At 44.6% G+C, this 26,987-nt stretch overlaps 1 protein-coding gene across 1 annotated transcript in view; it reads right to left on the bottom strand.

Moving 5' to 3' along the window:
• LOC114665464 (wingless-type MMTV integration site family, member 3) overlaps positions 1 to 11,022 on the bottom strand; it is a 42,137-nt gene extending 31,115 nt beyond the window's left edge. Inside the window, 1 exon segment of the mRNA XM_051918892.1 lies at positions 10,574 to 11,022. Within this exon segment, the coding sequence (XP_051774852.1) occupies positions 10,574 to 10,653 (80 nt within the window). The 5' untranslated portion in view covers positions 10,654 to 11,022.
• Between the last annotated feature and the right edge of the window lie 15,965 nt (positions 11,023 to 26,987).

Here is a 26,987-nt window from a genome sequence, read left to right as displayed (position 1 = left end):
GATTTTTGGAAAAAAATAAAATCTCAGTTAGATAATGTAGTGCTGTTATCACTGCTGGATATGTGCTGACTGGTGTCGTGCTGCTACACTTAGGTGTACAGATGTATGTCTGTCTCGTAGCTGCAGAGAGCTGCCTTTGATTTCTGCCCTGTGTAGAAGGTAACACGTATTCTTCTCAGCCACATGCTGCTTTTCACTCTTTTCCCTCAGCTTCTCCCAGTCTCTCGTAGCCGTTCACGGTTTCAGTAATAAGTGCCTCTGGATAAGCCAACCGTGTTCATGGGGGTGCTGTGTGATGAACCTCCATTCACTCTTGTTGGTGCTTGATGTTGCCAGGACAAGCTTTCATTGCCTACTTGGTATTTGTAACGCTTGTACGTCTACCCATTTCTTTGAACATTAGAACAGTCCGGATGGGAACAGGCCATGCAGCCCACCAAAGCTCTCCAGTCCTATCCACGTAATTCAAGTCAAGTAATTAGTAAGTAGCTGGGTAATCAGTTTGACTGTCACTTTGATAGACTTATTGTGCCTGTCTTAGTAGTACGAGGGTGTTGCACCCTATTAGCCAGGGGCCTGTCTTACTAATTTATCCAGACATTTATTTTGTTGCTGATTAACTCGTTGTTATTTATAGCGCCTTGTGATGGTGAAGGCTAATAACCCCAGGAGATGCGGTTCAGTTCCTGTTCTTGTCACACTCTGGTCACATCCCAGATATGTGTGATTTAAGTTAATTGGCAATTTGTGTGAATGTGGGTCTATATATGAGTGTGCTGCATACTGGACTGGTTTGGTTCCTGCCTTGAACCTCAAGCTCCTGGTGATCTTAAAACTGAGGGGTTTCTTGATTGGAAAATGAATATGTGTGTGTGTGTACGGATGTGTTAGGCTTTTTATTTTTCTTTGTTCTTCCTCATTTGCTTTCTTACATTCTTATATATTTATTACATTATTGCCACCATTTCTCACAAGTGCCAAGAGGAGCCAAGTTGACCTCAGTCTAGAACTGTCTAGATGTTACTTAGCACCTTCCAAACTGATGGATGTTGTTAGAAATCCTAGACTAGGCGGTGAACTCAATTCCTCACAAACACACACACACACACACTATGGAAGACTTCATGAAGTGGCGCATCTCGCCACTCAGGTGACTCAGGTGCTTAGACCCTGTAGAGCAGGGGTGTCAAACTCCAGTCCTGGTGGGCCGCACTGGCTGCAGGTTTTCATTCTAACCATCTTCTTCATTAGTGACCAGTTTTTGCTGCTAATTAACTTCTTTTGCCTTTTGTTTTAATTAATTTAACTCAGACCCCTTAGTTCTTTCTTTTTCCTTAATGAGGAGCCAAACAATAATGAGACACAAAACAAGCTGCCACATCACCAGCTAACCACATTATCTGAACATAAAGAAAGGTGAGGGCCTCAGTAAGGTTCATCTCCGAGGTCACCAAAACATATCGACTGCGTTCTTAGAAAAAACAGAAAATCAACAGTTTTGGAAATGTCTGCTGTGGCAGAATGAAAGCAGCAACAAGCTGTGGAATTAAGTAATTGGTTTGATTAACAGCAAGAATTGGCATCTAATTAAGGAACTGGTTGGAGTGAAATTGGCTTAAGCTTGATGTTCCAATTTAGCTGGTCATCTCTTGGCTCGTTTGACATCTCAGTTCTGTTTGGCTGCCATTTAATGAAGAAAACAATCAATTCAGAGCACTAAATCCTTAAAAACTGGGCTATTATGCCTCGCAGTTAGGAGACCCGGGTTCGCTTCCCAGGTCCTCCCTGCGTGGAGTTTGTATGTTCTCCCCGTGTCTGTGTGGGTTTCCTCCCACAGTCCAAAGACATGCAGGTTAGGTGGATTGGCGATTCTAAATTGGCCCTAGTGTGTGCTTGGTGTGTGGGTGTGTTTGTGTGTGTCCTGCGGTGGGTTGGCACCCTGCCCAGGATTGGTTCCTGCCTTGTGCCCTGTGTTGGCTGGGATTGGCTCCAGCAGACCCCCGTGACCCTGTGTTCGGATTCAGCGGGTTGGAAAATGGATGGATGGATGGACTGGGCTATTAAAATGAAGGGAAAACAAGTTAGTTAGCAGTGAAAACTGGTCACTGATTAGGAAAAGGGTTAGAATGAAAACCAGCAGCCACTGCGGCCCTCCAGGCCCGGAGTTCAACACCTGTGCTGTAGAGCCTGCTGGGAAATGTGCATGTTAGCTTAATTGGTGACTCTACATTAGCTCCATGCGAGTGAGTGTGGGGTTTGTCCCTAAGTGTGACACCCAGTCCAGTGTTCATTCCAATGCCAGGATATTCTCTGAACTGAATTACACGGGTGTGATAATTAACGATTTTATTGTAACACCCCACCAGAACCCTTTTGCCTTTTATACTGAGCTTTGCTTGTCTTTGTTATTGCAGTTGATTGTCATAGTCATCCTGGCCTGTCTGACTATGCCTCGCAGTTTCTAAGATGAGTCCAGCTTTAGAAACACACCGCCGTTATTTCGTTTACTTTTTAGACCAAATTCTCAGCCCGTGCCTGTTGTCCAACTGAGAGGTATCTCATGGCGGTCTTTAGGAGTGGGCTTCATCTCTAGGGAATGATCAAGTTTTATGAACAATTCAGGTGATCACAACATCCATTCATTCTTTACAAAGACACGGTGGGAGAGACCCCTCAAGCAAGCGCCCATCTGTCCTTCCACCGTATTCATCCATGCATTCATGTGTCCTTCTGTCCCTCCTGCTGTTTTGCTGATCAGGGTTAAAGGACAATGGAGCCATTTCCTAAGGCATCCATTGTGGCACTGCGTATTCACTATGTGTGGCCTGGGTCTGTGAGGTGGACGTCCCCAGTGTCCCCCTTTCATGTTTTACCCAGTGCAGTTGGAATCAAGGAATGTTCCTAACGATCTGCCAGTTAGGCACAATTCTGCCTTTTAAAGGAGGCCTTTGAACTGTGAAATTCTGCACGAGTTGAGACTAGGAACTCATTTATATCCCAGCGTCACTGGGAACATGTCAATTCTTATCAACTTCCTCATTCTTAATGGCATCCATTTCATTTTCAATGATAGGAAGCAGCAATTTGCAATCACCTTCCAGGCTTCTTGGAGCTCGGCGAACACTCAAGAAAAACTCATAAATAAAACAGTCTTCCTGAAGCATCGACAAGTCACAAAGGAATAATTATCTCTCAAAGATAAATGATTCTAATCTCCACAGGCACGCAGCTTGCAAAAATCAAAGCCAGGCAGCTTCTGCATGGAAAAGGGGAATGTATGTTTTAACAAACAGCGCGGATCAAGAAGAAAAACCTGAAAAGATTCAACACTCCAGCTACAAAGGCAGAGGGAGACTTCTGTGGCTGCCTACCGCCCCCACATGACAGAGTGGAGTTTGCACCATGTGTCATAGACCAGGCACGTGATGTACGATAGAGTCACCTAAGGGAGGATTCTGTTTTTAGCGCCTCCCGCTCTGCAGGACGAGGCTTGTTTCTCTGTTTTTCCTTATAATGACATGTTGGAACCCTGGCAAGTGTCTTCTTTGGGCAGTTCGACCAGGCAGTGATAAGACTTACACTTCATTTAGACGGACCCGTCAAGCTTCTTGGTTCATTTGCGTTGCTGCTTCCCCTTCCTTTTGCGGGGAGCGCCTGAAGTAGTGGGCAGCAGTATCAGTCTGTTCAAGACTTGTAATGTTAGCTGAGCACTCAGAAGGCACAATGATGACTCCACAGGCTGCGTGGTGCCTGAAAGCAAACTTGAGCTTTGTGGCTTTGGCTCTTTAGTAATCACAAAGGACTGGCCCTTATGTGACTCGTTTCCTGCGCCTCGCTGTCACTGCCGATCAGCAGCACGTTGAGCGTCGATGTTTTGATCACCTAAACACTGTAGAAAACTTTCACCTAGAGGTCAGTATGTCACACGCTGACCTTCAGCCTAGGGCTTTAGCCCAACTTTTCTTCTGTGCGTGACCTCCGACTGGCTTATCTGCCGGTAATTGATATTGCAGCTTGGCAGTCAGGACAGAGGAAGGGAGGTGAAGGTCAGAATGAGAGATCGACTTGTACACTGAAACACATTTCACTGCAAATGTCCACTGCACCTTGTGCTTTGCTTCTCGGCATCTCTGCAGGATGGCCCTTGCTGATGTGACCTTACAGTCCTGACCGGTGTCCTTTCTTCTTTTCTATTAATAATTCACTGGTCCTAAACAACAGGCCTGAGCATCATGACCCCTTAATGAGTTCAAAATCCACTGCCACGCCTGAGATAACGGCCTCAGCAGGGCCGGCCACTTTCTTCACTTATTTATTAAATTACTCTGATTATTACATCTCGCCTGAAGAAGGGGCCTGAGACGCCTCGAAAGCTTGCATATTGTAATCTTTTTAGTTAGCCAATAAAAGGGGTCGTTTTGCTTGACTTCTCACTTAAATTACTCGGAAAGTGATAGAAATTTAAAAGACATTCACTTAATAAAGTGCATTGTCACGGCACTCAGGGAAAGACAATACGGAAAGTCAAGACAGATTGCTAACTAACGTGATTTGTGATGATTATTCAATAAAAAAGAACAGACTGATATGAAAGTACGTCAAGATAGTGCCCTCCGCAAAATGAAAATCATGACAGAAAATGACAATGTTAAGTTCTTAAAGTGCGTCATCAGAGCAGGTTCACATGTACAAGGACACTCTCACTTTTGATCACTTATGATTACAAAGATTATATGAAAGAATGAAACTCCGCATATTTAAAGTCAAAACGTAACATTGAATTATAAACAGGAAAGCAACTCGCATGCATCCACACGTGTGTGAGGCTTTTAAATCCCAATTCAAAGGGTCCAGAGCAGCTGCACTGTGAACTGGAGTAACAGACTCACTGTGCTGTACACAATAAAAAAGTAAAAAAAAACAAAAGTAACTTTTAATGTTACACGGGCCGTCGTCAAATTAAAAAAAAAAAAAAGGTGACTTAGTGAGCTACTTTGAGATAATTCTTAATTTGATTTTCACTGTATAAGGACAGGTTGTTTTGCAAATTGTGCCATAACAACGCGCTTAATTAAAGTAAAAACAATCGAAATAATCACAGGTTGTCTGCAAAGTGTATAATCATAGCAACCAGAATGAAAGGTACAGTACTATAAGAAAAAAAGAAAATCAAAAACAGGCTGCCTAGTAAAGCTCTTAGTGAGGGCCTTCTGTGGAAGAACACGATGCTGTTTTATGGACCATTCTGTCACAACACCTGAAATGTGTTAAACGGCAAGCTCAGCAGTCACAAAGACAAAGGCCGGTACTGCATGAAAAATAAAGACAGGCTACATCAAGCCATGCATTGTCACACACCTCACAATCAATATATTTGATAAGGAGCAAGTATTGAGGTGCTGCTATATGTGTTAAGGTTAAATTGGAGCTTGAAGGGACAACTTAAACAGCAGGCTTTAGAAGGGGGCAATCAAAATAGGAAAATGGTAATTATGAGAGATGAGAGAATGCAAGTTGAGCAGGCACGGGTGGGAACAGATTATGGCTCGGTGTCTGTGCTTTTCCTCTGCCACAATTCAAAATGGTTTCTGCCATCGTCCCGATGCATCGGGGAGCCCCGTGTCTTGGTGGTTGAGTGTGGCAGGGTGCATGTGTAGCAAACACCATCGTCACTCCTGAGACAACAGCCACAGTGTATGGCAACTTGAAGTAACTCAAAAGAAGAAGAGCCACCGAGGGTAACGCATATCAGCTGGATGTCTGGCACTTGGTGGCAGCTGTGATGTTGTCCTCGTGAAAGCCGCTGCTCCAGTGCAAAAGAATGACATGCAGTGTGGCCTTGTCTTGTGTAAGAGAACTTCATACAAACTGCTCAAACTTTTCATCACACCTTGGCTCTGTAGTGTGTTTGATGCATGGACTTAGTAAACTTCTACAAGGACAGCAAAGGGACTGGCCACAGTAGAGCACATTGGTTTTTTTTTTGTTTTTGTTCTTTATTTCACCGTATACAATTTCTTGTATTACGAATTTGTTAGTTTTCGCATACCCCTTGGGGTCAGAGCGCAGGGTCAGCCATTGTACAGCCAGCGCCCCTGGAGCAATTACAGGTTAAGGGCCTTGCTCAAGGGCCCAGCAGAGTAGGATCTCTTTTGGCAGTGATGGGGATTCGAACTGGCAACCTTCGGGATACCAGCGCATTGGTCCTTACTGTAATTGTTGTGTTAAAATCAATAAAAACAAGGCAAACAACACAATTAATATGTCCATTGTAATGTCTTGCAGATCACTACTGGATGCTGATTTTGTGTCCCCAGTGCCCCAGTTTTAGTCCTGTGTGGCACTTGACTTCTCCTCACATAACACTCCAGATCGATTTTACATTATCAATGTGTGGTGTCTGCCTCAAAATGTTTCAAGGAAGAGCCTTTATATAGCGCCTTTCACAGTGAGTTTTTTTTATTGAATATTTGTGCAAAAGTATTTTATGAATGCAGTTTTTATAGCATAATCAACAGAGTGAATTGAGCTTGAATGTAAAAGCATTGAAAATGAAAAGAAGTAGAGATGAGACCTTAGGTGAGCACATCCAATTGTAGATTACTTAGTAAAATCATTACACGTTCAGACCCTTTAATGCCATTAAGAGATCACGGGAGACTAAGAGCCAAACATGAGAACATTGGGTACAAAGAAAAAATCAGTCCAGCATGGGTCTCCCACCAATTTAGAGTCACCAGTCTACCTAACACAAAGGTTTTGGATGTTAACGGAGGCTGGAGCTTTCAAAGAAAAGCTTTCTGAACACAGAGAGAACATGCACACCTCACACTGACCGGGACCGAGCTAGGGTTCAGTGCGTCTGGAGCTAGGAGGCCATCAGCATTGATTACAGAGCCATTGTCCCAACACGGCCAAAAGTAGAAACACGACATAGTAACACATGTCCATTATACATAGAAATACATAAAGACACCACCTACATGGCATAGCTCACTTTGTGCCCTGGCAACGTCAACACTATAGGAAAATACAAAGGAATGGGGTCTGTCCACAGGGGTCAAAGAGTAAAAGCACATCAGGTGACCAATTCAGACTCTGGAAGCATTCATGCTGCTGTGTGTAAACTCGCTTTTTACCAATCACATTCGATTTATATAGCACCTTGCACAATTCTAACAAATTAAACAGATCATACCTACTCTAACCCACTTAGTTCATCATTTTGAATATCGTGTCCTTGATTTGACTTAATCTAAATATGTCTATAAAGAATTTGGATCTCGTGGTTACTCCAGGTACTAAACCAGAGTGCTTCAGAAAAATATTAGCAAGCCTAAGGCAGAAATCAAGAAAGCGTTAAATACATTTAGCCGCCTGAAGTTGGACTGCTTTTAGTCTTGTCACAGCCATACGTTTAAACACTCCTCATCTTCAGTTAAATATTAGTAGACAAATAAATGCGATAGATAGATAGATAGATAGATAGATAGATAGATAGATAGATAGATAGATAGATAGATAGATAGTATGAACGGCACTATAGATAGATAGATAGATAGATAGATAGATAGATAGATAGATAGATAGATAGTATGAACGGCACTATATAATAGATAGATAGATAGATATTGTGAACGGCACGGTGTTAAAGATTAGATAAACAGATTCCGTATCCTAGCCTATGGCCTGATCCTATCTGGGGATCAATCGGGGGCTTATGGCTGAAAGGCAGCTGGCCCATATGCTGTTCTGTGGGCTGCATTACGTCTCCCCTTTTATTGCTACTGTAAAACTCTATCTGATTACACTCATTATGACATGTAACATTTAAAATAAGTACTGGGCAGGAGGGCAGAATGCAGGTGCAGTGGTCAGCAGTGCTGTGTTCCGGTCTCGGGACACTGGGTTCGAAGCTTGGCCAGGTCACCTCATAGCTGGCCCCCGTATCTGCATGGGTTTCCCTCAGGTACTCTTATTTTCCTCCCACATCCTGAAGACATGCACATTAGCCTGATTGATGACTCTGAAAACCGACTCCTTATGAGTAATTGTGTGTGTAAGAGAAAAGAGAGAGTGCGCCCTGCAGTGGACTGATGCCCTGTCCCAGCAGGTGGGTTCTTGTCTTGCACTTAATGCTACCACGATAGACTCCAGCTGTGAATGTCCTTAAAGTGGAATAAAGGGTTAAGAGAATGGATGAATAGATGATTGGGTTGACAACTTAAAGAATTCTTTTGGTTGCGCCAATAATTTATGCGTAGTTTGGAGATGAGCATTTGTTGGGTGGTGTGGTGGTGCATTGGTTGGCATTACCTCCTCACAGTTCTAGAGACTCTGGTTTGATTCCTGGCCCGCCTGTGTGGATGTTGTTCTCCACGCGTAGACATGAACTGAATTGTGTACACCACTTTCCTCTCCTAACTTAAAGATGTGCTTGTTAGCACGTCTGAATGAGTGAGTCTGGGCTTGTGCCTGAGTGTGCCCTGTGATGGCCTGGCGTCTCTTGCAGGACTGGCTGCTGCCCTCATTCCTATGGCTACCAGGATAGATACAAGCCCACTACAAGCTTACAATGGACAAAGGAGGTGCAGTTAATGCTGAATGACTGAATTAATCATTACACTGTGACTATCACTTGTAACAGCGGTATGCTTTACATCCATCCATCCATCTAAATGGGTTCCTACTGTTATATTGGTCTGCATCACTCAAGACCTCCAACAGGCATTGAGCAATTCATCCAAAGTAAAATCCCAGTGTGGTGATGGATTTGTGACGCTAGGGTCAATTCTTAAAATGGTCGTGCTTCCTCTTTCACTGTGACATTATGGAAGGTGCTATATAAGGCGTGACTCAATTTACTGCTCTGAAATGAAAAGAAAATGCTCTTCTCCCCTGATAACTTTAAACGGAGTCATATCAAGGATCACACCACGTTTTTCACACTTAGTTCCCTTGCTTCCCCATTTCTGCACACATTTTTACACTTTCCTCCACTCTTCTTATCTTCTCCAGAAATGTGAAGTCATTTTAATTGGAGACCCCAAACTGGCGCGTGTGCTCGAGAGGGGGCTGCGGCCGCCTTTCATCCAATTCTACTGAAGCAGCAGACTTGTTCCTCACAGCTACAACAGATTGTCTGGGCTGACAGAGCCTCGTTTATAAAGTTCTGTATATCAGCGAGAAGAGCAAATTGCACACCCCGGCAGTCTGCTTTGTGCCATAAAAGCAGCTTTTCTGGACTTTGTTTTTTTGTCTGCTTCTTCATTCAGGGTGCCCTTGCCATTCTGTTGGCCCTCTTTACGATGTTGGAGTTTTATTTATTTTTCTGCTGCCTTGTAGTTGGGCCTGCTGTCAGTGATGCTGCCTGATCTAAAGTAAGGATTCGCTTCAGATTGTGCTGCTCTGTGGATTTCTGGTCAAGTTGTTTACCAGTAAGGAAGATGACATTTTTCTAATAATGATTTGACTATGTTCTAGAACATGACAAGAGTTTTGATGAGAACAGGGCTCTCAGCCCAACCAAGACCGCCAGTCCTACATTTGACTAATATCCAACTTTTATTGCACAAACATTACATTGCGGTTCACTCAAATTCTATTTCTTCTGCTCAGCTCTGAAGGTCTCTTCCCATGGTTTACTCACTAATGTGTTATCGGATCACGTCGCTGTGCCAGGCCTTTCAGTGATTTGATGTTTTTCTAGTGCCTTTTGACTCATAACATCCTACTTGATTTACATATTTATAGAATTACAGCACGGCTGTATCAGGTGAGGTGTCTTAGTTAAAATCTGAATGCGTTTTTCCAAGTTCACCTCTACACCTACTTGAAACAGAGGGTAATTATGCCATAGTTCCCCGCCGACTACCAGGGACAAAAACAAAGCGGAGACAGCTCTGCATGCAAAGATTAAAGATGAAGCCGGGCTGCTGCAGTCAGGACCCTTGACTGGTCACCTCCCTACATCTCATTCTTTCAAGTGCCGCTGGAACACTGTGCCATGTAATGCCACGGAGGGAATTCTCACTTCCTAGTTGCATGAAAGTACATTTCGGTCAGCTCTTCTTTGCAATATGGACAGACGAGAGGAATGTATCTGATTTAGCCACTAAACTTCACAAATGGCACCCCTGCATACGCCATCCACCAGATCTTTGGTGATATGGTATAACGCGCATCTGCTTTAGAGCGCAAAGCGAACAAAATACACTAAATAAAACAATCAAGTTGACAATATGGCTAACCGCAGCCCCATCAGTAAATGGCCCAAGGTTGGCAAAATGGGAACCCAGCAAATTGCCGTTGAAAGGAAGAAAGAAAGTGAGCCACCACGTAGTAAAAACACACTTCAAAGCACAACGTACGAAAAATGCAATAAGGAATAAACTTTAAAAGAAAAAAAAAAAAGGTAGAAAGCCCCGAGGTTACAGAAGTCTCTCCCAAACACGCACACACACACATATACATAACGCGGCTCGCACTTCTCATCTACAAAAGCACCAGGTAGTGAGCGAGCGAGCGAGCGAGGCACTGGGACGACTGGAGCCACTGGGCGCCCTGGACTTACCACCAGATGGGATAGCCGCCGAACACTGTGGAGCTGCTCAGCCAGATACACAGGAGAGATCCGAGCAGGTTCAAATCCATGAGGCACCAAGGGCTGCCTGCTCCTTGTGACAGTGAGCGGGGAGGTCGGTGTTCTCACTTCTTTATCAGTGAACGCTGAAGAAAGCAGATGTCTGCTGCTGCAAAGCCTTCCTGTCAGGCTCTCAGTCTCTAACCCGAGCCCTGGCTCTTGCTCTTGCTGTCTCTCTCTCCTCCTCCTCCTCTAGGTAGCTCCTTTTCTCCCTCTCTCTTTCTTTCTCAGCTCATCCAGAGGCAGATATTAAAAGATGAAGGGGGAACGGGGAGTTTGGAGATGTCAGCAGGAGAGCCAATCACAGAGCATAGCCTTAGGTTAAAAAAAAAAAGAAAAAAAAAATGATTCTCTCGTTCCCTGCTGCCAATCAAACAGCACCCTCTGGAAAAGTGAATAAAGGGGGGGGGGGCTGGAGTTTGCTGTTTTTTCACCTCTTTTCTCGAGGAGAGCATTTAGTGGCTTGAGTGAATAAATACAGCATTTGTGGCTAGCACCGGGACGGAGAGCTAGGAAAGACTTGGCAGGGCAGGGGAGGGGGTCGACTGGCCCATCCCTCCTACACACTCGCACATGCACAACAGAGCCATAGGGGGGCTTCCCACATATGAAAAACAACGGCGGACAGGTCACTCTGGGATCGACACGCCCAGCTGTCCCGCAGACAGAGGTCTCCATGGAAAAACAGCTGTCGGGGGCTGGAAAATGTTAAAAAAAAAAAAAAAAAACGGAAAAGACAGCAGCACATCCAGGTGAGCAGAGATCTCTCCATCGATCGCTGCTGCCCCACACACGCTGGGCCAACATTTGTCATCGTTTTTAGGATGGCGCACATGAACCCCAAAAAGATTATCAGCAAATTGTCACCATCTGCCATTTTTTCGTTTACATCAGGAAATTACGAGTAGAATTGACGGAAATCAGTGCACTGCACAGTAGGTCACCTGCGACAGCATGCCAGTGACATTGTCCTCCGGGGACAGTACTGTCTATTACGGACTTCCTAGAGAGGGGTGTTCTTTGGGTGGTTCTCACCCCCACTGATTTTATGTGGGGGATAGAAATGCCCCTCGAGGCGATGGTGGCGGTCACTGGTCGAAACCTACTTGCTTACACACGAAGCACTAAGTTAAGGCTTACAGGCTTGAGTTCTTCAAGAAACCAAAGGCACAACCCAGTGAGGGCATGGAAAGAGCATGGCAGTCAAACGCATCCACTAATCTCAGGACCAGCAAGTCATCCAGGGCCAAGTGAAGCCTCCATGGTAGGTAGATCCTCGAGTAAAACAGGGTTTTTTTATTTTTGTAAAAGTAAGTTTTATTCACACATTACAAAATACAATCCAAAACAGTTCCATCACTCCATACAACATGGGTGCCAAACTCCGGTCCTGGAGGGCTGCTGTGGCTGCAGGTTTTCATTCTAACCATCTTCTTCATTAGTGACCAGTTCTTGCTGCTAATTAACTTCTTTTGCCTTACGTTTTAATTAACTTGACTCAGGCCCCATAGTTGTCTCTTTTTCATTAATTAGCAGCCAAACAATAATGAGACACAAAACAAGCCGCCACATGAGCAGCTCACCTGTGCCCATTACACAATATCTGAAAATAAAGAAAACATCAACAGTTTTTAGAAATGTCTGCTGTGGCAGAATGAAAGCAGCAACAGGCCATGGAATTAAATAACGAGCTTAATTAACAGCGAGAATGGGCTTCTCATTAAGAAATTGGCTGGAGTTTGAAATCCCAGTTTAGCTGGTCATCTGTTGGCTCGTTTGACATCTCATTTCTGTTTGGCTGCCATTTAATGAAGCAACGAATCAATTCAGAGGACTGACTCCTTAAAAACTGGGCTATTAAAATGAAGGGAAAAGAAGATAATTAGCAGTGAAAACTGGTCAATGATTAGGAAAAGAGTTAGAATGAAAACCTGCAGCCACTGTGGCCCACGAAGCCTGGAGTTCGACACCCCTGCCATACAACTTAAACAGTTTTGTTAAGGAACAGAGTAACGTTAAAGTAACGACCATAATCCCTCTGACACTTTGGGCCAAACGTCCCTACTGCACACACAAATATATGTTGGATTTTAACTCAATTCCTATTAAGGCTCCATTTCCCATTCCCCAGTGTCCACAATGTCCATCTAACCTTAGCTGCAGCGAAACCCCACACCATCCAGCCAGTCTTCTGGGGCTCCTATGTCTGGATCGTTTGCCCATTTGAATGCCCAGGTAGAGAGAACAGATTCAATATGACTGGTAGGGCCTTGAAAACTACAACAGAAATAGTGGGAGGTGAAAGGCAGTGCATTGTGGGATAAATCAATGTGAGTGGTGCATGGTGGGTTAAAACAGTGAGGAATAAATGGGATACTGCAGACAATGCATTGAGGGACGAGTGCATTATGGGAGAAGTGTAATAATGAGAGCACTGCATTGTGGGAATTGTGGGATGCGTTAGTAAGAGAAGCAGGATCTTGTGTGCTAAACGCAATGGAGAGCTATACATTCATGAGAAAAATCTGTCAGAAAAGTAGTAGACTGTGGATTCTACAGCCAGCTGGATCTACTCTTACATTCAATGGCTTTTCTTCTGGAGGTCCACATCTAACACTGGAGAGCTGCTTGACTTCTTTGGCTACTGACTGAGTCACGTCGCGTCAGCTGTCTTCAGGAAAGCTTGTATGGTCCTCTGTATCATTCGATTTGAAGTGGGGCCACCAAGTGTTGTTTTAGGTATTGGTCATTGATACGTTTCATTTGACTCCTCTTCCTATTGATGTTTATACTCTAGGCTGATGGACGAAAGACGGCACAAATCCAGAAAAGCGTGCCTCCCCCCCAAAGTATCTGGAGGCAGGCAGGCATTAGCACAACTCTTATGGCCATCGTGGCATCATTCACTAACACACACTTCCACACCTGAGGTTGTAGGTGCCAAACACGGCCCTAGGGATGCGTGGTTTTCTGCCATCACCCCAGGTTCTGTTTCCAGGGACCAGGTTTCTAACCTATGAGCAGCACACGGCAGAGGAAGCATTTTCAGTCACCCAAAAGAAGGGAATAAAAATCCTCTCGCAGCTGCCAGGTTGCCAAACTGAGAAGCATCACAGGATGGGTGAGGGAGAATAGAGATAATGAAGGGGCAGAAAAAAGAGCGTCTAAGGCAGGCCGTTTGTTAGCAAGAAGACAGAGGACCCCTGCGGCGGCGGTTTCTACGGCGACTGGAAGACACTCGGAACCAGGCTTGTCCTCTCTCTCTGGCCCCTCTTAAGACGAAGGGGAATGTTGAAATGACAAAAGGGGACATGTGTTCAATCCCCCAGTGCCTCCCACCCCCTCCTACTCAGCCGGAGACAGCCACCTAATAAAATCAGGATTAGGAGGGCGTCTCCACCTCACTGTAACAGAAAAGTTTCCAAAGTCCCCCCCGCCTCCCCATACGCGCCACAAAAGGATCTAAAGGAATTACACATTTCCTGGGAGATTCGGAGCCGCCTTTCACTTTCCCCGTTGGCATAATAAAATGTGCGGAGTGCATGCTGTCTGCTCCTGGGACACATTGAGCGGAGTGCATGCGTCCTGCTCTGCTCCGCTCTGCCACTGCGGCCTGCCGGATCACTTGTGCAGGTTGTCCCCTCAGACTTGGAGGAAATGATGGATTAGTCCTTAAGAGAACCCAGCACCAGTTCGCTTTACAATATTTATTTATATTAAGCAGTCAATTATGACATCAGTGACAGACACTCCACCCAATTGGTTAAAACAGAAACAACGTTCGAGAAAAAAATTAGCATCTGAAATAAATAAACAAATGTCACCTCGCATCCCTGGTAGATTTGCAGTGGTCTTCTACATTGTGTTTCTTTCTGTAACCGCTGGCTCCACCAGTGAGCCCCTGTGCTCTGTCTGAATGAACGTGCTGCCCTGAGCACTGCACAGCACATACAAAGTTGGTGACACTGGAGTTCACCTAAAAGTGCACACTCCAATATAAAGAAGGATCGATCTGTCAAGGAAACTGGAGCACAAAGTGTGATGGAATGTTATAGTTCATCTCAGGGTTGTGTGATGCTCTTCGAAACCACCATCCTGAATCTTCAACAAAAAATTCCATGTGTATGATGGCAGCAAGCCGTGAGCTTCACCAGCAGACACAGGGTACGTTGCCCCAAAGTAGACAGGCTATGGGTAACATTGAAGTTGACTGACTGACAAGCCATCTGCTGAAGGAGCACTCTGAGCTCCATGACGCTACATTACTTTCCACTTCAGTACACCTGTTATACACCTGCTTACCTGGCTGCACTCTCTGCAGGTATCATGGGATTGAATATGTACCCACTTAGATTAGGTTAGAGGCACTTCTGAGCACGCTGTGGTGGTGGAATGAGCCTGAGGCTAAAAGTGCTCCAAGAAGGCATGGAGGAGACTTGTCATGGTGGCATCCCATTTTGCCACCATTCTCTCTTCCACAACAGCTTCCAGTGTGTTTAGGGTCAGTCCAGTGAGGCAGCAGACGTTCCTAACAAGTTTGTTCAGGTTATTTATTGTGCATCCTTTGAACTCAAGTTAATAAATAATTCTTTGCATTTATATAGCGCTTTTCTCACTACACAAAGCGCTCAGCAATTGCAGGTTAAGGGCCGAACAGAGCAGAGTCCCTATTGGCATTTACGGGATTTGAACCGGCAACCTTCCGATTGCCAGTGCAGATCCCTAGCCACAGAGCCACCACTCCGCCTCTTCCCCAGGAGACCACAGCATAGAACAACGCACTGGCTACAATGGACTGACGAGACATCTCCAACAGCTTGCTGCTGTGGTAATTCAGCCCCTGAACACAGACAGACAGACACCATATGTCCAAAGACACACACGTTTAATTATATTCCTCGATGTACAATACCACACAATGCCTTAAACAGCCACAATTCTCTCACAGTCCGTTATGTATATTGTGTTAATGGATCTACTTTTTGTGGCGTGTGTATACTGTTAACCATTATGTGTGCGTATGCGCATTGATATAAGTTCTCTTGGTAATACAACAAGTTACAATAAAAAGAAAAACATAGAAAGTGGTTATCGTACAGCGTTTCTCAATTTTATATAAGGTAGAATGTTGTAAGACACATCAGTCCCTTCTCTCACTCCTCCTCTCGCAAGCTCCGTCTTCTTCCACCCGACTCCAGCTCCTCTACTGGAGTGAGGCAGCCCCTTTTATAATAACCCAGATCTGCTCCAGGGGCTCCGTCATGATCTTCCGGCAGCACTTCCGGGTGTGGTGGAATTGCTGAAGTCCAAGGCTTTGTAATCCCCTGGCAGTGGCCACAAGCTCCAACGGGGTTGAGCCTCCAAGCTCTGATCCTGTGGCCACGATGCAGACCAGGGCGGCTGCCCTCTCGTGTCCTTCCTCCTTCCAGATGTCCCGGCTGGGCAGGAACCCCAGCCCTCCATCACACTGCACATATCAAAAGACCGTAGTCTCCTCAAGAACTTCAGTCTGCTTTGGCTCTTCTTGTCCAGCACCACAGTGTTGTCAGGCCGGTCCAGTTTGCTGTTCATGTGGACCACCAGGTACTTGTAGCCCTGGACCAGCACCACATCCTCCCCCTGGATGGTTAATGGTCTCAGAGGCTTCCACCACAACCAGTGTTGTCTTGCTGATGTTGAGCTGCAAGGCACCACTAGGCAAAGTCCTCCACTAGTCTCCTTTACTCTGATTTGTCTCCATAGATGCAGAGGACAGGAAGATCTGGAAAAAGACGACCCGCTGTGGCAACCCCTAATGGGAGCACCCGAAAGAAGAAGATTAATGCAGCCTATGATGGAGGAGTCATGTGAGGGTTTCTGTAGATGACAAGCGTTGGTTTTCGAATGGAAGTCTGCTGTGTTGGGGGTAAACAGGAAGGGGGACAGGACAGGAGAGTATCGCACACCTCCACTTCTGACATGCAGCCCTTGAGCCTCACAAACTGCTTTCTGCACCGGTAAGAGCCTTCCTCAATTCACTTGCGCCTTGAAACAGAAAGAGCCACTGGCAGAATTTGCCACAAGAGCCCCTTGAACTTTAACGAGCTGCAGTCTGCCCTTTTAGCAGGTGGACTTGAGACACAAGGTGACAAGACACGGGGGCTCTAAATGAAACGAGCGTGATTGTTGATTAAAGCGCAGGTGCATTGAACAAATGCCGCACGGTCCCACTGCCCTTCACGTATTGGCAGCAGAGAGAGCTCTCATGTCTTCATTAGCCACCTAGGAGTGTGGAGATCACACGCCAGGCTTTGCTTTCAGGAATTTATTAGAATCCATGATCAAAACTCGATTGATCTCACGCAGTTTTATTGCACTTGCTGAGTCCTACAGCTTTGCTTTATTGGCCCGTACAGGGCAGGCCTGTGATCTAGTCGGGCCATGCTCAGACCTTTTAAATCTACATTTAGGAGCAGGACGTTGAGCAGAGGGCAGCAAGTCCTTACTGAATCTGAGGTATGTCAGGAACAGGGTGCAGAAAAGCAAGGGCAGGACCACCCCGGAGTTAACATATGAGAGTGTGGATTATTAGGAACCACGAAGAGGCTGAAAATATCAAAGGGTTGAGTGACGGGCACACGGACAGGATCTGAAATGTGGAGCAAACACCAGGGCACATGGTAGGGGTGTACTGTATTAGGGTGTAGACACTGGGAACACCTGGCTATGTGCTCTGCTGAGGCCTCTACTCACTGGGTGCACTGGAATGTGGACAAGAGGCACTGGTTTCAAAGCAAAGGATATGACATTATCCAAAAGCTGCTTTCACAAAGACATTTGTGGCCACTTACAGGCGTGTAATTGAAGATGCTGAAGAATGGGGCTGCTAATCTCAATGCTCTCTGACTGGAGGCCACCAGGAAATAAAGCATAGGCCTTCAAAAGACGCACTAGAGGCCGGCGAGGAGATGGGAAAGGTTAAACCATTAATTAAAAGGACCCCTCCCTCCTCTCAGCGCTCTTCCCAGTGCCTTGTGAAGAAGTGTCAACAGGCCCCGAGTGAGTGAGCGCCCCGCTGGAGTGCCGCAAACACTGTGACAAAGACGGCCGGCCAGGATGAGAGTGTTGAGCTCATTACAACAGGAACAATGAGCACCAACATAGCAGAAGACCCCTTCCATTGGCTCGGCGCGCTCTTTAATCTTAGCCTTCCCTCTGGAAGGTAATTGGCCTTTTCCAGCCAAGGCGACGGCCTCTGTGGTACAAGGATGCCCTCTTCTCTTCCCACAATGCACTTTGACAACAGCGTTCTCCCTGCTGAGTGTCCTGAACCGTCAGTGGCTGTTTGGCGCGCACCTCCCCCTCGCTCCCCGGTTTTCGCCCTGCATCTTTCAGCGGCTGAGACTTTGTATCCCCCTGTCTCAACACCGTTACTTTGGTTCGGTGCACGTCCATTTCATATCATTTCGAATCTGATCTTGTTTTTCACTTCTATTCCGATTTTCTCCACCACTGGCATGTTGCGATGCCTTACATTTGCGCTCATTTTCTTGGCCTACTCCCCATTTTCCGTCCCAAACCTTATTTGTTGTTTTCTATCGTCTTTTTCAAAGCTGTCCACGGTTGTAGCACCTGTCAGAGAGCCACCATAATTCTCCAGTTAAGGTCTCTTCATTAAACTCTTTGGAGTCCTCCTTGTTTTACTGTTTCAGACTTGTTTCTCTCAGGTCCTTCCACATCCTGACTCACAGCATATTATGCTGAACTTGCTTCGTCCACGGAGGATCGGCTCAGGGCTGATGCCTCACATATGTAAGTGTACTGTGTATATAACCCTGGCCACTCAGCAGTGGTGCAGCTCAAGTAACAAATCTCTTTAAGTGCACATGAAAACAAAAAGCCACCCGGTGCAATATGAGAACTGGAATCACTTGAGGAGAGTCTCAGGACAGAGCCCTGGCAGGCCCTGCAGGTGTAAAGAGTACGCTTGTCCTGTCAAGTGGCACTGCCAGTCCCAGAGCGTTTGAAAATCCCTAAGAGCAGATTTGATAGGACGGTGTCACTGGGAATACGGAGCAGGCTGGTGGAGATGGGACATCTGGGAACTCGGAAACGGACTGAATTGAGATGTTAACGAGGAGCGGAATAAATGAAATGAAGGGAACCCGGTAGTAATATCAGAAAAAAACTAAAACGCTGTAAGAGACACTTCACCTGACTGTACATTTAGAATTGTATCCATACAGAGTTCATTATGACACCTAAACAAATAACAGATGGTGTGGGGCTAAGGTGCTAATTCAAGGATTCAGAGTGGCATTTGACGGTGGGGTCACCACTGCAGAGTACAAGCAGGACGCCTCTTGTTCACATGGTATCAGATCAAATAAAGACGGAAGGGTGGCACTGTAGACTTGGCATGTCTTCCAGTTGTTTTTTGGGGGGTTGTACTCCTGTTGATTTCCCAGACCTGTTTATTTAGTTAACGTGCCCTGCAGTGCTTTGTGCCGACCTAAATTTGAATGAGTCTGGTGCTTAAAGCAGAAAGATGGCTGGACAGGTAATTAAGATGTGTTTCACTCTGACTTGTTCCCTCATGTAACCATTAATGACTGCTCTCAATTGTTTTAGCAGAAAACGCAGCTGTGGCTCCTCCAGCGTCTTCTAATCAGATATCGCCACCTGGTGATCCGTTTTGAAGGTGCAGGCAGTTCCTTCAAGCCTCAAACCTGAATCTGTTACTAACCGAGGTAAGCGTTCCTCGGGCAGGTTACTGTCTTTTATAAATTTAAAAAATATTTGGCATATTATATTGCACGACTTTTTACCATTTTGGCTTTGGACTATAGAATCATTAGCCATGGAGGTCCGCACAGGTCAGAGTCTTACCTTTCGTCCACCAATGTATCAACTGAGTATTCAGGGGAGCTGAAACATAACGCTGCGGTGGGCTGGCGCCCTGCCCGGGGTTTGTTTTCGGCCTTGCTCCCTGTGTTGGCTGGGATTGGCTCCAGCAGACCCCCGTGACTCTGTAGTTAGGATGTAGCGGGTTGGATAATGGATGGATGGGTGAAACATAACGTTTAAATGTGTGTGTGGAAGACGTGCACAGATAAAGCATTTCAGTGCAACACTTTCTAGTAAAGTGCATACAGTTACTTTAGGGACCCTGCTGCTTCTCAACCTTGCGCATGCCACACAACCTGCTATTCACAAAATCTGCCCCTGCGCTTTATTAAGAGTCATGGCAGGGTACTAGTGGCATTGGGACTGACTGAATAAATAGATGGCATTAAATGAATTATGGAAATGAATATCAGTTCTGGTTAAAACGGTCATCTCCACCACATTTTGATGAAGAGCTCTAATCTGAATCCCTGTCCCATTACACAATTTTGTAAAGCTTAGCTTACATAATATTATTATCAGTACTCTCATTTTTAGGCCAACACACATTCAAATTCAAAACATGATGCACTAGTTACTTTCACATCCTGTATTTTATGCATTTTTAAACAGCAGCCAGCAGTCACACATTCGGAATAAATGAGCTAGTCTAGTTAAATATTTCAAAGAGTGAACAGGCCGATTATTATCTTTTCAGAACAGTGTAAAATTATTATGCATATTGAAGATTATTAAAAATAACAGCAACCTCCTGCTCTTTGGTGCTGGACCAGGGGTCCGCAAACTCGGTCCTGGCGCCCCCCTGTGGTTGCGGGTTTTTGTTCCAAACAGTTTGTGTTTTAATTGAACTCCTGGGCTAATTAAGTGAACTATTATTTCACAGTTTCTGTGTTTTGGGAACAATATAGAAATTAGAAAAATAAGTTTAGTAAAGAAAAAATTGTATTAAAATGTACTAAGCATTTATATGAGAATAATGCATTTTTTTTCCTTTCTAACAATATTTTCATCTGGGTTTTCATTCCAGGTGTTCTAATTGATTAATTAATCCATTATTTACTAATTAGTGGGCCTGACGCTAAAGTAGTTGCAGCCTTTCACAATTCAGTGTTGTTGGGTGTCTGCTCTTCTTGTTTTTAATTGTCATTATTAAGATACAATGAAGGGAGCAAATGGAACAGAGAAAGGGCAAAGTAGAATGAAATCAACAATAGAGAGTTAAGAATTTAAATCTATAGCAAAAACAGAAATATTTCTAAATGTCTTAGACGTGTAAAAGTCGTGCTGCTGTGCTTTTCTGAATGTAGAATAAGAGAAGAGGAAAAAGAAATTCCAGCTAGTTAAATGAGATGAGTGTTACCAGTTGTTGTCACTGATTACACTGGTCTACAAAAAATATTTTTTGTTTGCTACTGGGAATTTCAGACCAGCTCTCTATTAAGTTTTTTTACACTGATTTCATATATTAAATCGGAATTAAGCTAGCACATCAGATTTTTGAGATACACCTCATTGCAGTTTTGACACATTTAAATATCAATATAATATATATCAACACGATATCTGGAGTTTGGACTCTGTCCCACCAAAATTGTTTGAATGTGTTTCTTCTGAAAACAAACCAGAAGATGATACCAGAGACACTTTTAAACATGTTGATGTCAATTTAGCTCAATATAAAAACGAGGTCAGTGTGCTCAAAATTATCTGAGGCAATTGCGTTGTCGCTTGTACTGCACATCCGTTTCTCTTTGCATGAACCAACAATAGTCACCCATCATGCTCAGAGTAAATTCTCCCTGATATCGGTTTTCAATCACCTTTGTATTTTGATGAAATCTTTCCCCATGCTCATCTCTGACCTCGCTTAGATTTAGAAAAGTCGAGATGAGAATGTAAAAAATGCATCTTCAGTGACATTCTGGCTCCCGTAAGCTAATATACTTTCAGCAGGTTCTCCACAAGCTCAGTATAATTCTCTGCTCTGTGACTGTCAACAAAATTCTGGACAACCTGCACAAATGAGGGTGCTGATTCAGTGGGCTTCAGTTCCCTTTTGAACTCTTCATCAAGCATCAGTTCATGTATCTCAGGGCCAACAAAAACACCTTCCTTAATTTTGGCTTCACTTTTCTTGAGACCAAACTTATTTCTTAAATGCTGAAATGCATCGCCTTTACTGTCCAGTCACCCTAGTTGTCCAAGACCTGGAACATCCCAACTATAAAATGGGACGTGCTGGACGAAAACGGTTTTCAGATTTGGAATCAGCAAGTGAAATTTGTTAAGGTACAGATGAAAGAATCCCAGTAGCAAAATGCTTGTTGACCAGTGTTATGAATCTGGCTGGAACAAAAACCTGAAGCCACGGTGGGTCCCCAGGAATGAGTTTGGGACGTCACAACTAAAGCGTTCATGCTACAGAGTTGCTCAGTGAATCGTCAAGTTTGCTGTGATACATTTCTTTAATGCATTTATTCATTTTCTGATCACACTCACTCCAGGACGACTGATGAGACGGTCCTTACGGATAACACTGCAGTTGTGACCCGCTGGGCTGGCTACTTTGAGCAGCTCTTTAAAGCTGGCCCTCCAGTCAGGATGTTGGATATCTCAGGGTCTGCAGTTCTTGAGGCTGATCCTCCAATTAGCTGTGAACCCCCCAGTCTCACTGAGATGGCACAGGTGGTGCACCAGCTGAGTGGAGGGACGGCTGCAGGAGTCTGTGGTCTCCGGGGTGAACTTCTCCTGGTTGGAGGTAAGGCTGTCCTCCTGGCATTGTAGGCAATCTTTGCTTCCATTTGGGAGACTGGCATCATCCCAACTGACTGCAAAGCGGGACTTATTATTCCTATCTGGAAAGGGGAGAGTGATCGCCTGGACTGGGGCAACTATAGGGGGGTAACACTGCTGTCGGTGCCAGGTATGGTCCTTGCTAGGATTGTCCTCAATAGGATCCATGATCACCCTGCTCACCTACCAGCAACCGGAGTAGTCCAGTTTTTACGCCTCCGAGGTCTAACATTGACCGCATCCTGGCACTGAAGGTTCTCATAGAGCGCAAGCGTGAATATCAGCAAAGTTTCTTTGTAGCCTTTGTCAATTTTTGTAAAGCATTCGACTCAGTTGATCAAGCTACCCTATGGGACATGCAGAGACTTCGAAGGATCCCCTCAAAGTTGCTGGATATCATGGCTGGCCTGTACACTGAGACTGTGAGTGCTGTGCAGAGTGGAAGCAGAACCTCTGTGTTTTTCCCAGTTGATTCTGGGGTCTGTCAGGGGTCTGCTCTGCTCCTACTCTGTTCAATGCTTGTATGGAGTGGGTGTTGGTCAGGGTCGTGGGGTCCAGCGGCTGGGGGGCATCTGTTGGCGAAGAGAGATTCACTGATCTTGACTTTGCTGACGATGTGGTGATCTTCATGGAATCAATGGAGGCTCTGATGGGGGCTCTTGAGAGACTGAGTGAAGAGTCTGAGTGTCTGGGCTTGTGAGGGTCCTGATAAAAACCAACAGCCAGGCCTTTAATAACTTCATGGTCACGGCCATCAGCAATGTGTCTGTCTACAGAGAGAGTGTCAACCGCGTTGAAAGGTTTACTTAACTCAGCAGTGACATTCATGTCTGTGGTGACTCTTTCTATGAACTCAGTAGACGGATTGGGAGAGCATGGGGGGGCATGAGGTCACTGGAAAGGCTCCCAATATCTATGCAAAGAGACGAAGGTCCAAGTCTTTAGAGTCCTGGGGCTTCCTGTTTGCGAGATGTGGATGCTATCGAGTGACCAGAGACGAAGACTGGACTCCTTCATGTGGGTCTCTTCAGAGGGTCCTTGGGTACCACTGGTGTGACTTTGTGTTGCTCACGGAGTCCCGAATGAGGCACATGACGTGCACTGTGAGGGAGCGTCACTTATGGCACTATGGCCATGTGGCACAATTACCCGAGGGTGATCTGGCTCATTGTTGAGGACCCGAGTGGCTGGACCAGACCAAGGGGATGCCCACCTAACACCTGGCTGTGGCAGGTAGAGGGTCATTTCTGGGGGGTGGGACTGGACCGTGTGTCTGCCTGGGGGTTTGCTAACCAGGATACCAAGCTGTTCTGTCAGGTGGTGGGTGCAGCAATGTGCTTTACCACTGCATGTGCCCCAATCTGACCTGACCTGACTCACTCCAGTAATAGGAGCCTCAACTCGTCATTTAACTTCATGTTCACAGGGTCCAGGAATGCAATGCAAACTCCATCCAGTGTGAGCACCATTTAAAAAGAGCACTCGCACAAAGAGTGGAATAAATAGGGGAAGAAGCAGAGCCAAGGTTTAGAATATAACGAATAACGGGCAGGAGCCCAAGGAGAGGAGCAAAGGCAAATTAATAATGGCACATGTCCACTCTACTAAAAGAGTAGAGTAAAGATGTCTAATTCTTCATTCTGGGCAGATATTTTCTGAACATATCCTCATATGTCAAGACAGGCCATATTACTCCTAAATAATATTTATTAAAGAGCAACATAATTATTGTTTTTACTTATTAAAATGTGTCTCAAACTGATCCAAAATCAAATTATTCTTCCACACCCCACTCTTTGTTGCTCAGGTCAAAATCAGATGTTGAGTTAAACAATCACCAGTGCATCAAGCAAAAATAGCATAAGAAATGTTTGTAAAATTGATAAAATTAAAATGAAAATAAAAAAGCACATGCTTTGTGTTTAAATTGACAGGAATTCAGACCAAATTCCATGCCTTATGCCATTATACGCTTTTATCTGTGAAGATCAACCAGTCAAACTCGGCAGTGAGCAGAAGTAAAACAGCAGGCTAGGTGGCCCCCTAGTGGCTAAGACACTGGCCTGCAAATGGCACAGCAGCAGGTTCAGATCTCACCACCGCGTCACTAGTGAACCAGAGGGAATAACATAACCTGCCGGGGCTCACAAAATACAACTGGAGCACAGAGGATGATGCTGACTGTGAAAAGCAGCGTGTCCAAAGGTAAGACTTCCAGTTCCGTTTCCACACTTAACCCTCTCTCAGTTAGCTTTATTATACGTCAATAGAAATGTGCTAACAATTGTGCCATACAGCACTTCAAGACAGTTGCCCTAATGTAAAGTCACTATATCAAATCTCAAGGTGATGGGTCCTTTCCCTACCACTGGTACAAGGGAAAGTCAGCACCCACAGTGCCAGTGGGCTGCCAGCCCTTATCATCAGAGAGATCACATGACGTCTGACCCTGACTGATTTCCAACAAGGACACTCAAATTCTGGGCCAGTCAGCTCACCCCTTTACTTAGAAATGTTTGTATTGTCTCATTTAAGTAGGTACACATTCATCCGACACTACTTTAAGATGGGTAGAACTTTATTTGTGCCCAAGGGGAAAATTCCCTTTTTTACAGGAGCTCTTTAAATTTCTCTATTATATAAAAACCTCTAGAGACGAGACAAGACATTTTCAGATAATTTCAAGTCCCGTGAGATGAGACTTTGTGCCAAGAGATGAATTGAAAAGCTAACAGGTCCAAGCAGGGGTGGAAGTAAAACACAGACAGTAGAAGAAGAAAAGACAAAGAGTAGAAGACAAAGTGGAACGTCGTAAAGAGGTGCAAAACCATTGGTGCGATAAACATGTAGAGCAGGTTAGCGATCATGAAAGTACTAAAATTTGAAAGTCTCACAAAACTAATAGTAAAGGTTACATTAGCGCTAACAAATGGAAATTATTACTTGGTGAAATAATGGAACAGCGAAAAGAGATTGAATATATGGACATAGGTGATATGACAGTAGTATGTAGATATTGTTCGGCTTTAAACCTGTAAGTCGGAGACTTGTAGATCATCTAATTTGTGTTGTCATCAGGGAAAAGCAGAGTTTCTTCCCAATGAAGAGGCATAACCACGAGAATTAAAAGATTTGTTATTTGGTGAAAGTGAAATCCACAAACACTACAGGCAAAATATCCAAATCTACAATCATCTGTTCACGTTCGCATCATTCAATGCTCAAAATGTAGATGTACACGATTCAGGACCATACGCTATGAGAATCTGTGGTCCTGCAACAATTAAAGCTACGACAAGTTTAATTTCAAAGAAACCACAATTGGGTCAGGTTTATATTTATGATCACGGAGAATCGATGCAATAAAGAATCGAAAGAGTTAAACGATCGGATATATTAGAAATTCTACAGCCAATAATGGAGACAAATCCATACGTCCAAAAGTATCGGACTTTACACAAAATTTATCTGAAAAACACGAACAAAGAAGTTTCGAATGATGGAGATATCAAAGACAGAGCTGATATTCGTGTTTATCCAAAAGCACAGTGCGACTCGTCACAAGTGGCAGATCTGGGAAATGATGAGCGTGTAGGGCCCACATGGAGGTTGGCGAGCGAAGCGACAGGGGGCAGAGCCCCCAGTACATAAATGAATAAACAAACACACACTTTGGTCTAACCACACACCAGAATGACTTTAAAGCAAGAAAATGAAAAAGAAAGAAAACATCTGACTTGGCAGTCCCAATGAGGCATTGTGCAGGCGTACTGCTGTTGGTATAAAGGACCCCAGTAGAGTTTCTTGACACACTTCTTGAGGTGGACGGCCTCACACCTGTTCCAAAGTCTCCCACCGTCTGCTGCCCTAATGACAAGATACACTGGAAGAGAAGACTACATCAGTGGTAGACTGTAGGACTCTGGGACTTAATGGTACTTGTCACCGTCTAGGATCCTCTACCACACGTCCAGAGTGTGTGTTATGTTTTTGCTTTTAAGACAACCACCCCTCGCATTTAGATACATTTGTCAATGGGGTCAAATAAAGTATAAATAATAAATTGATAGCCATAAATATCAGTTAAGCCTTGTGTTTTTCGCTATTGGGTTTTCATTTTGACAGGGAAAAGGTGCTGAAGCTGACAGATGCTGTACTATCTCTGAGCCCACCAACATGAGTATAGGGGTCCTGTAGACTTGTGTCTGATCTCCGCTCCTTCCTGGTTGTGGTTCTCATTGTGGGTTCTGTTAGAATGGGATGTTTGCTAATGACACCAGCGTTATAGGGCCCATCTCAGACTACGATAAGCGTTCATGCTGGAGTGAAGTAATCAAACGGGTAAAATGGCACTGCTGAAGTAATCAATAAATAAATATCAATAAAACAAAGGAGCTGGAGACGGCCTTTTAAAAAGGTAAAAGATCGCCTTGCTCTGATACACCAATGGCCAGACTGCGGAGATATTAAAGCACTTTGGGTTCCTGGACATCACCATTTCCAGCAATCTAGTTTCTTTTGCTTTAAACTCCCTTTGTTTTCAAATATGATGTATTTCATTTATGACAATTAAAATAATTCTAATAGCTGCTTACTGTTTAATAGCATATTTTCTGGTAAAAAAAAAAACTTACATTTTAATTTAATGAAATGCAGATATACTCTA

This window comes from Erpetoichthys calabaricus, chromosome 14 (assembly GCF_900747795.2).
Source record: "Erpetoichthys calabaricus chromosome 14, fErpCal1.3, whole genome shotgun sequence".
In the NCBI taxonomy this organism is placed as follows: Eukaryota; Metazoa; Chordata; class Cladistia; order Polypteriformes; family Polypteridae; genus Erpetoichthys; species Erpetoichthys calabaricus.
Note: the sequence above shows the minus strand (reverse complement) of the source record. Positions and strands in the feature narration are given on the sequence as shown.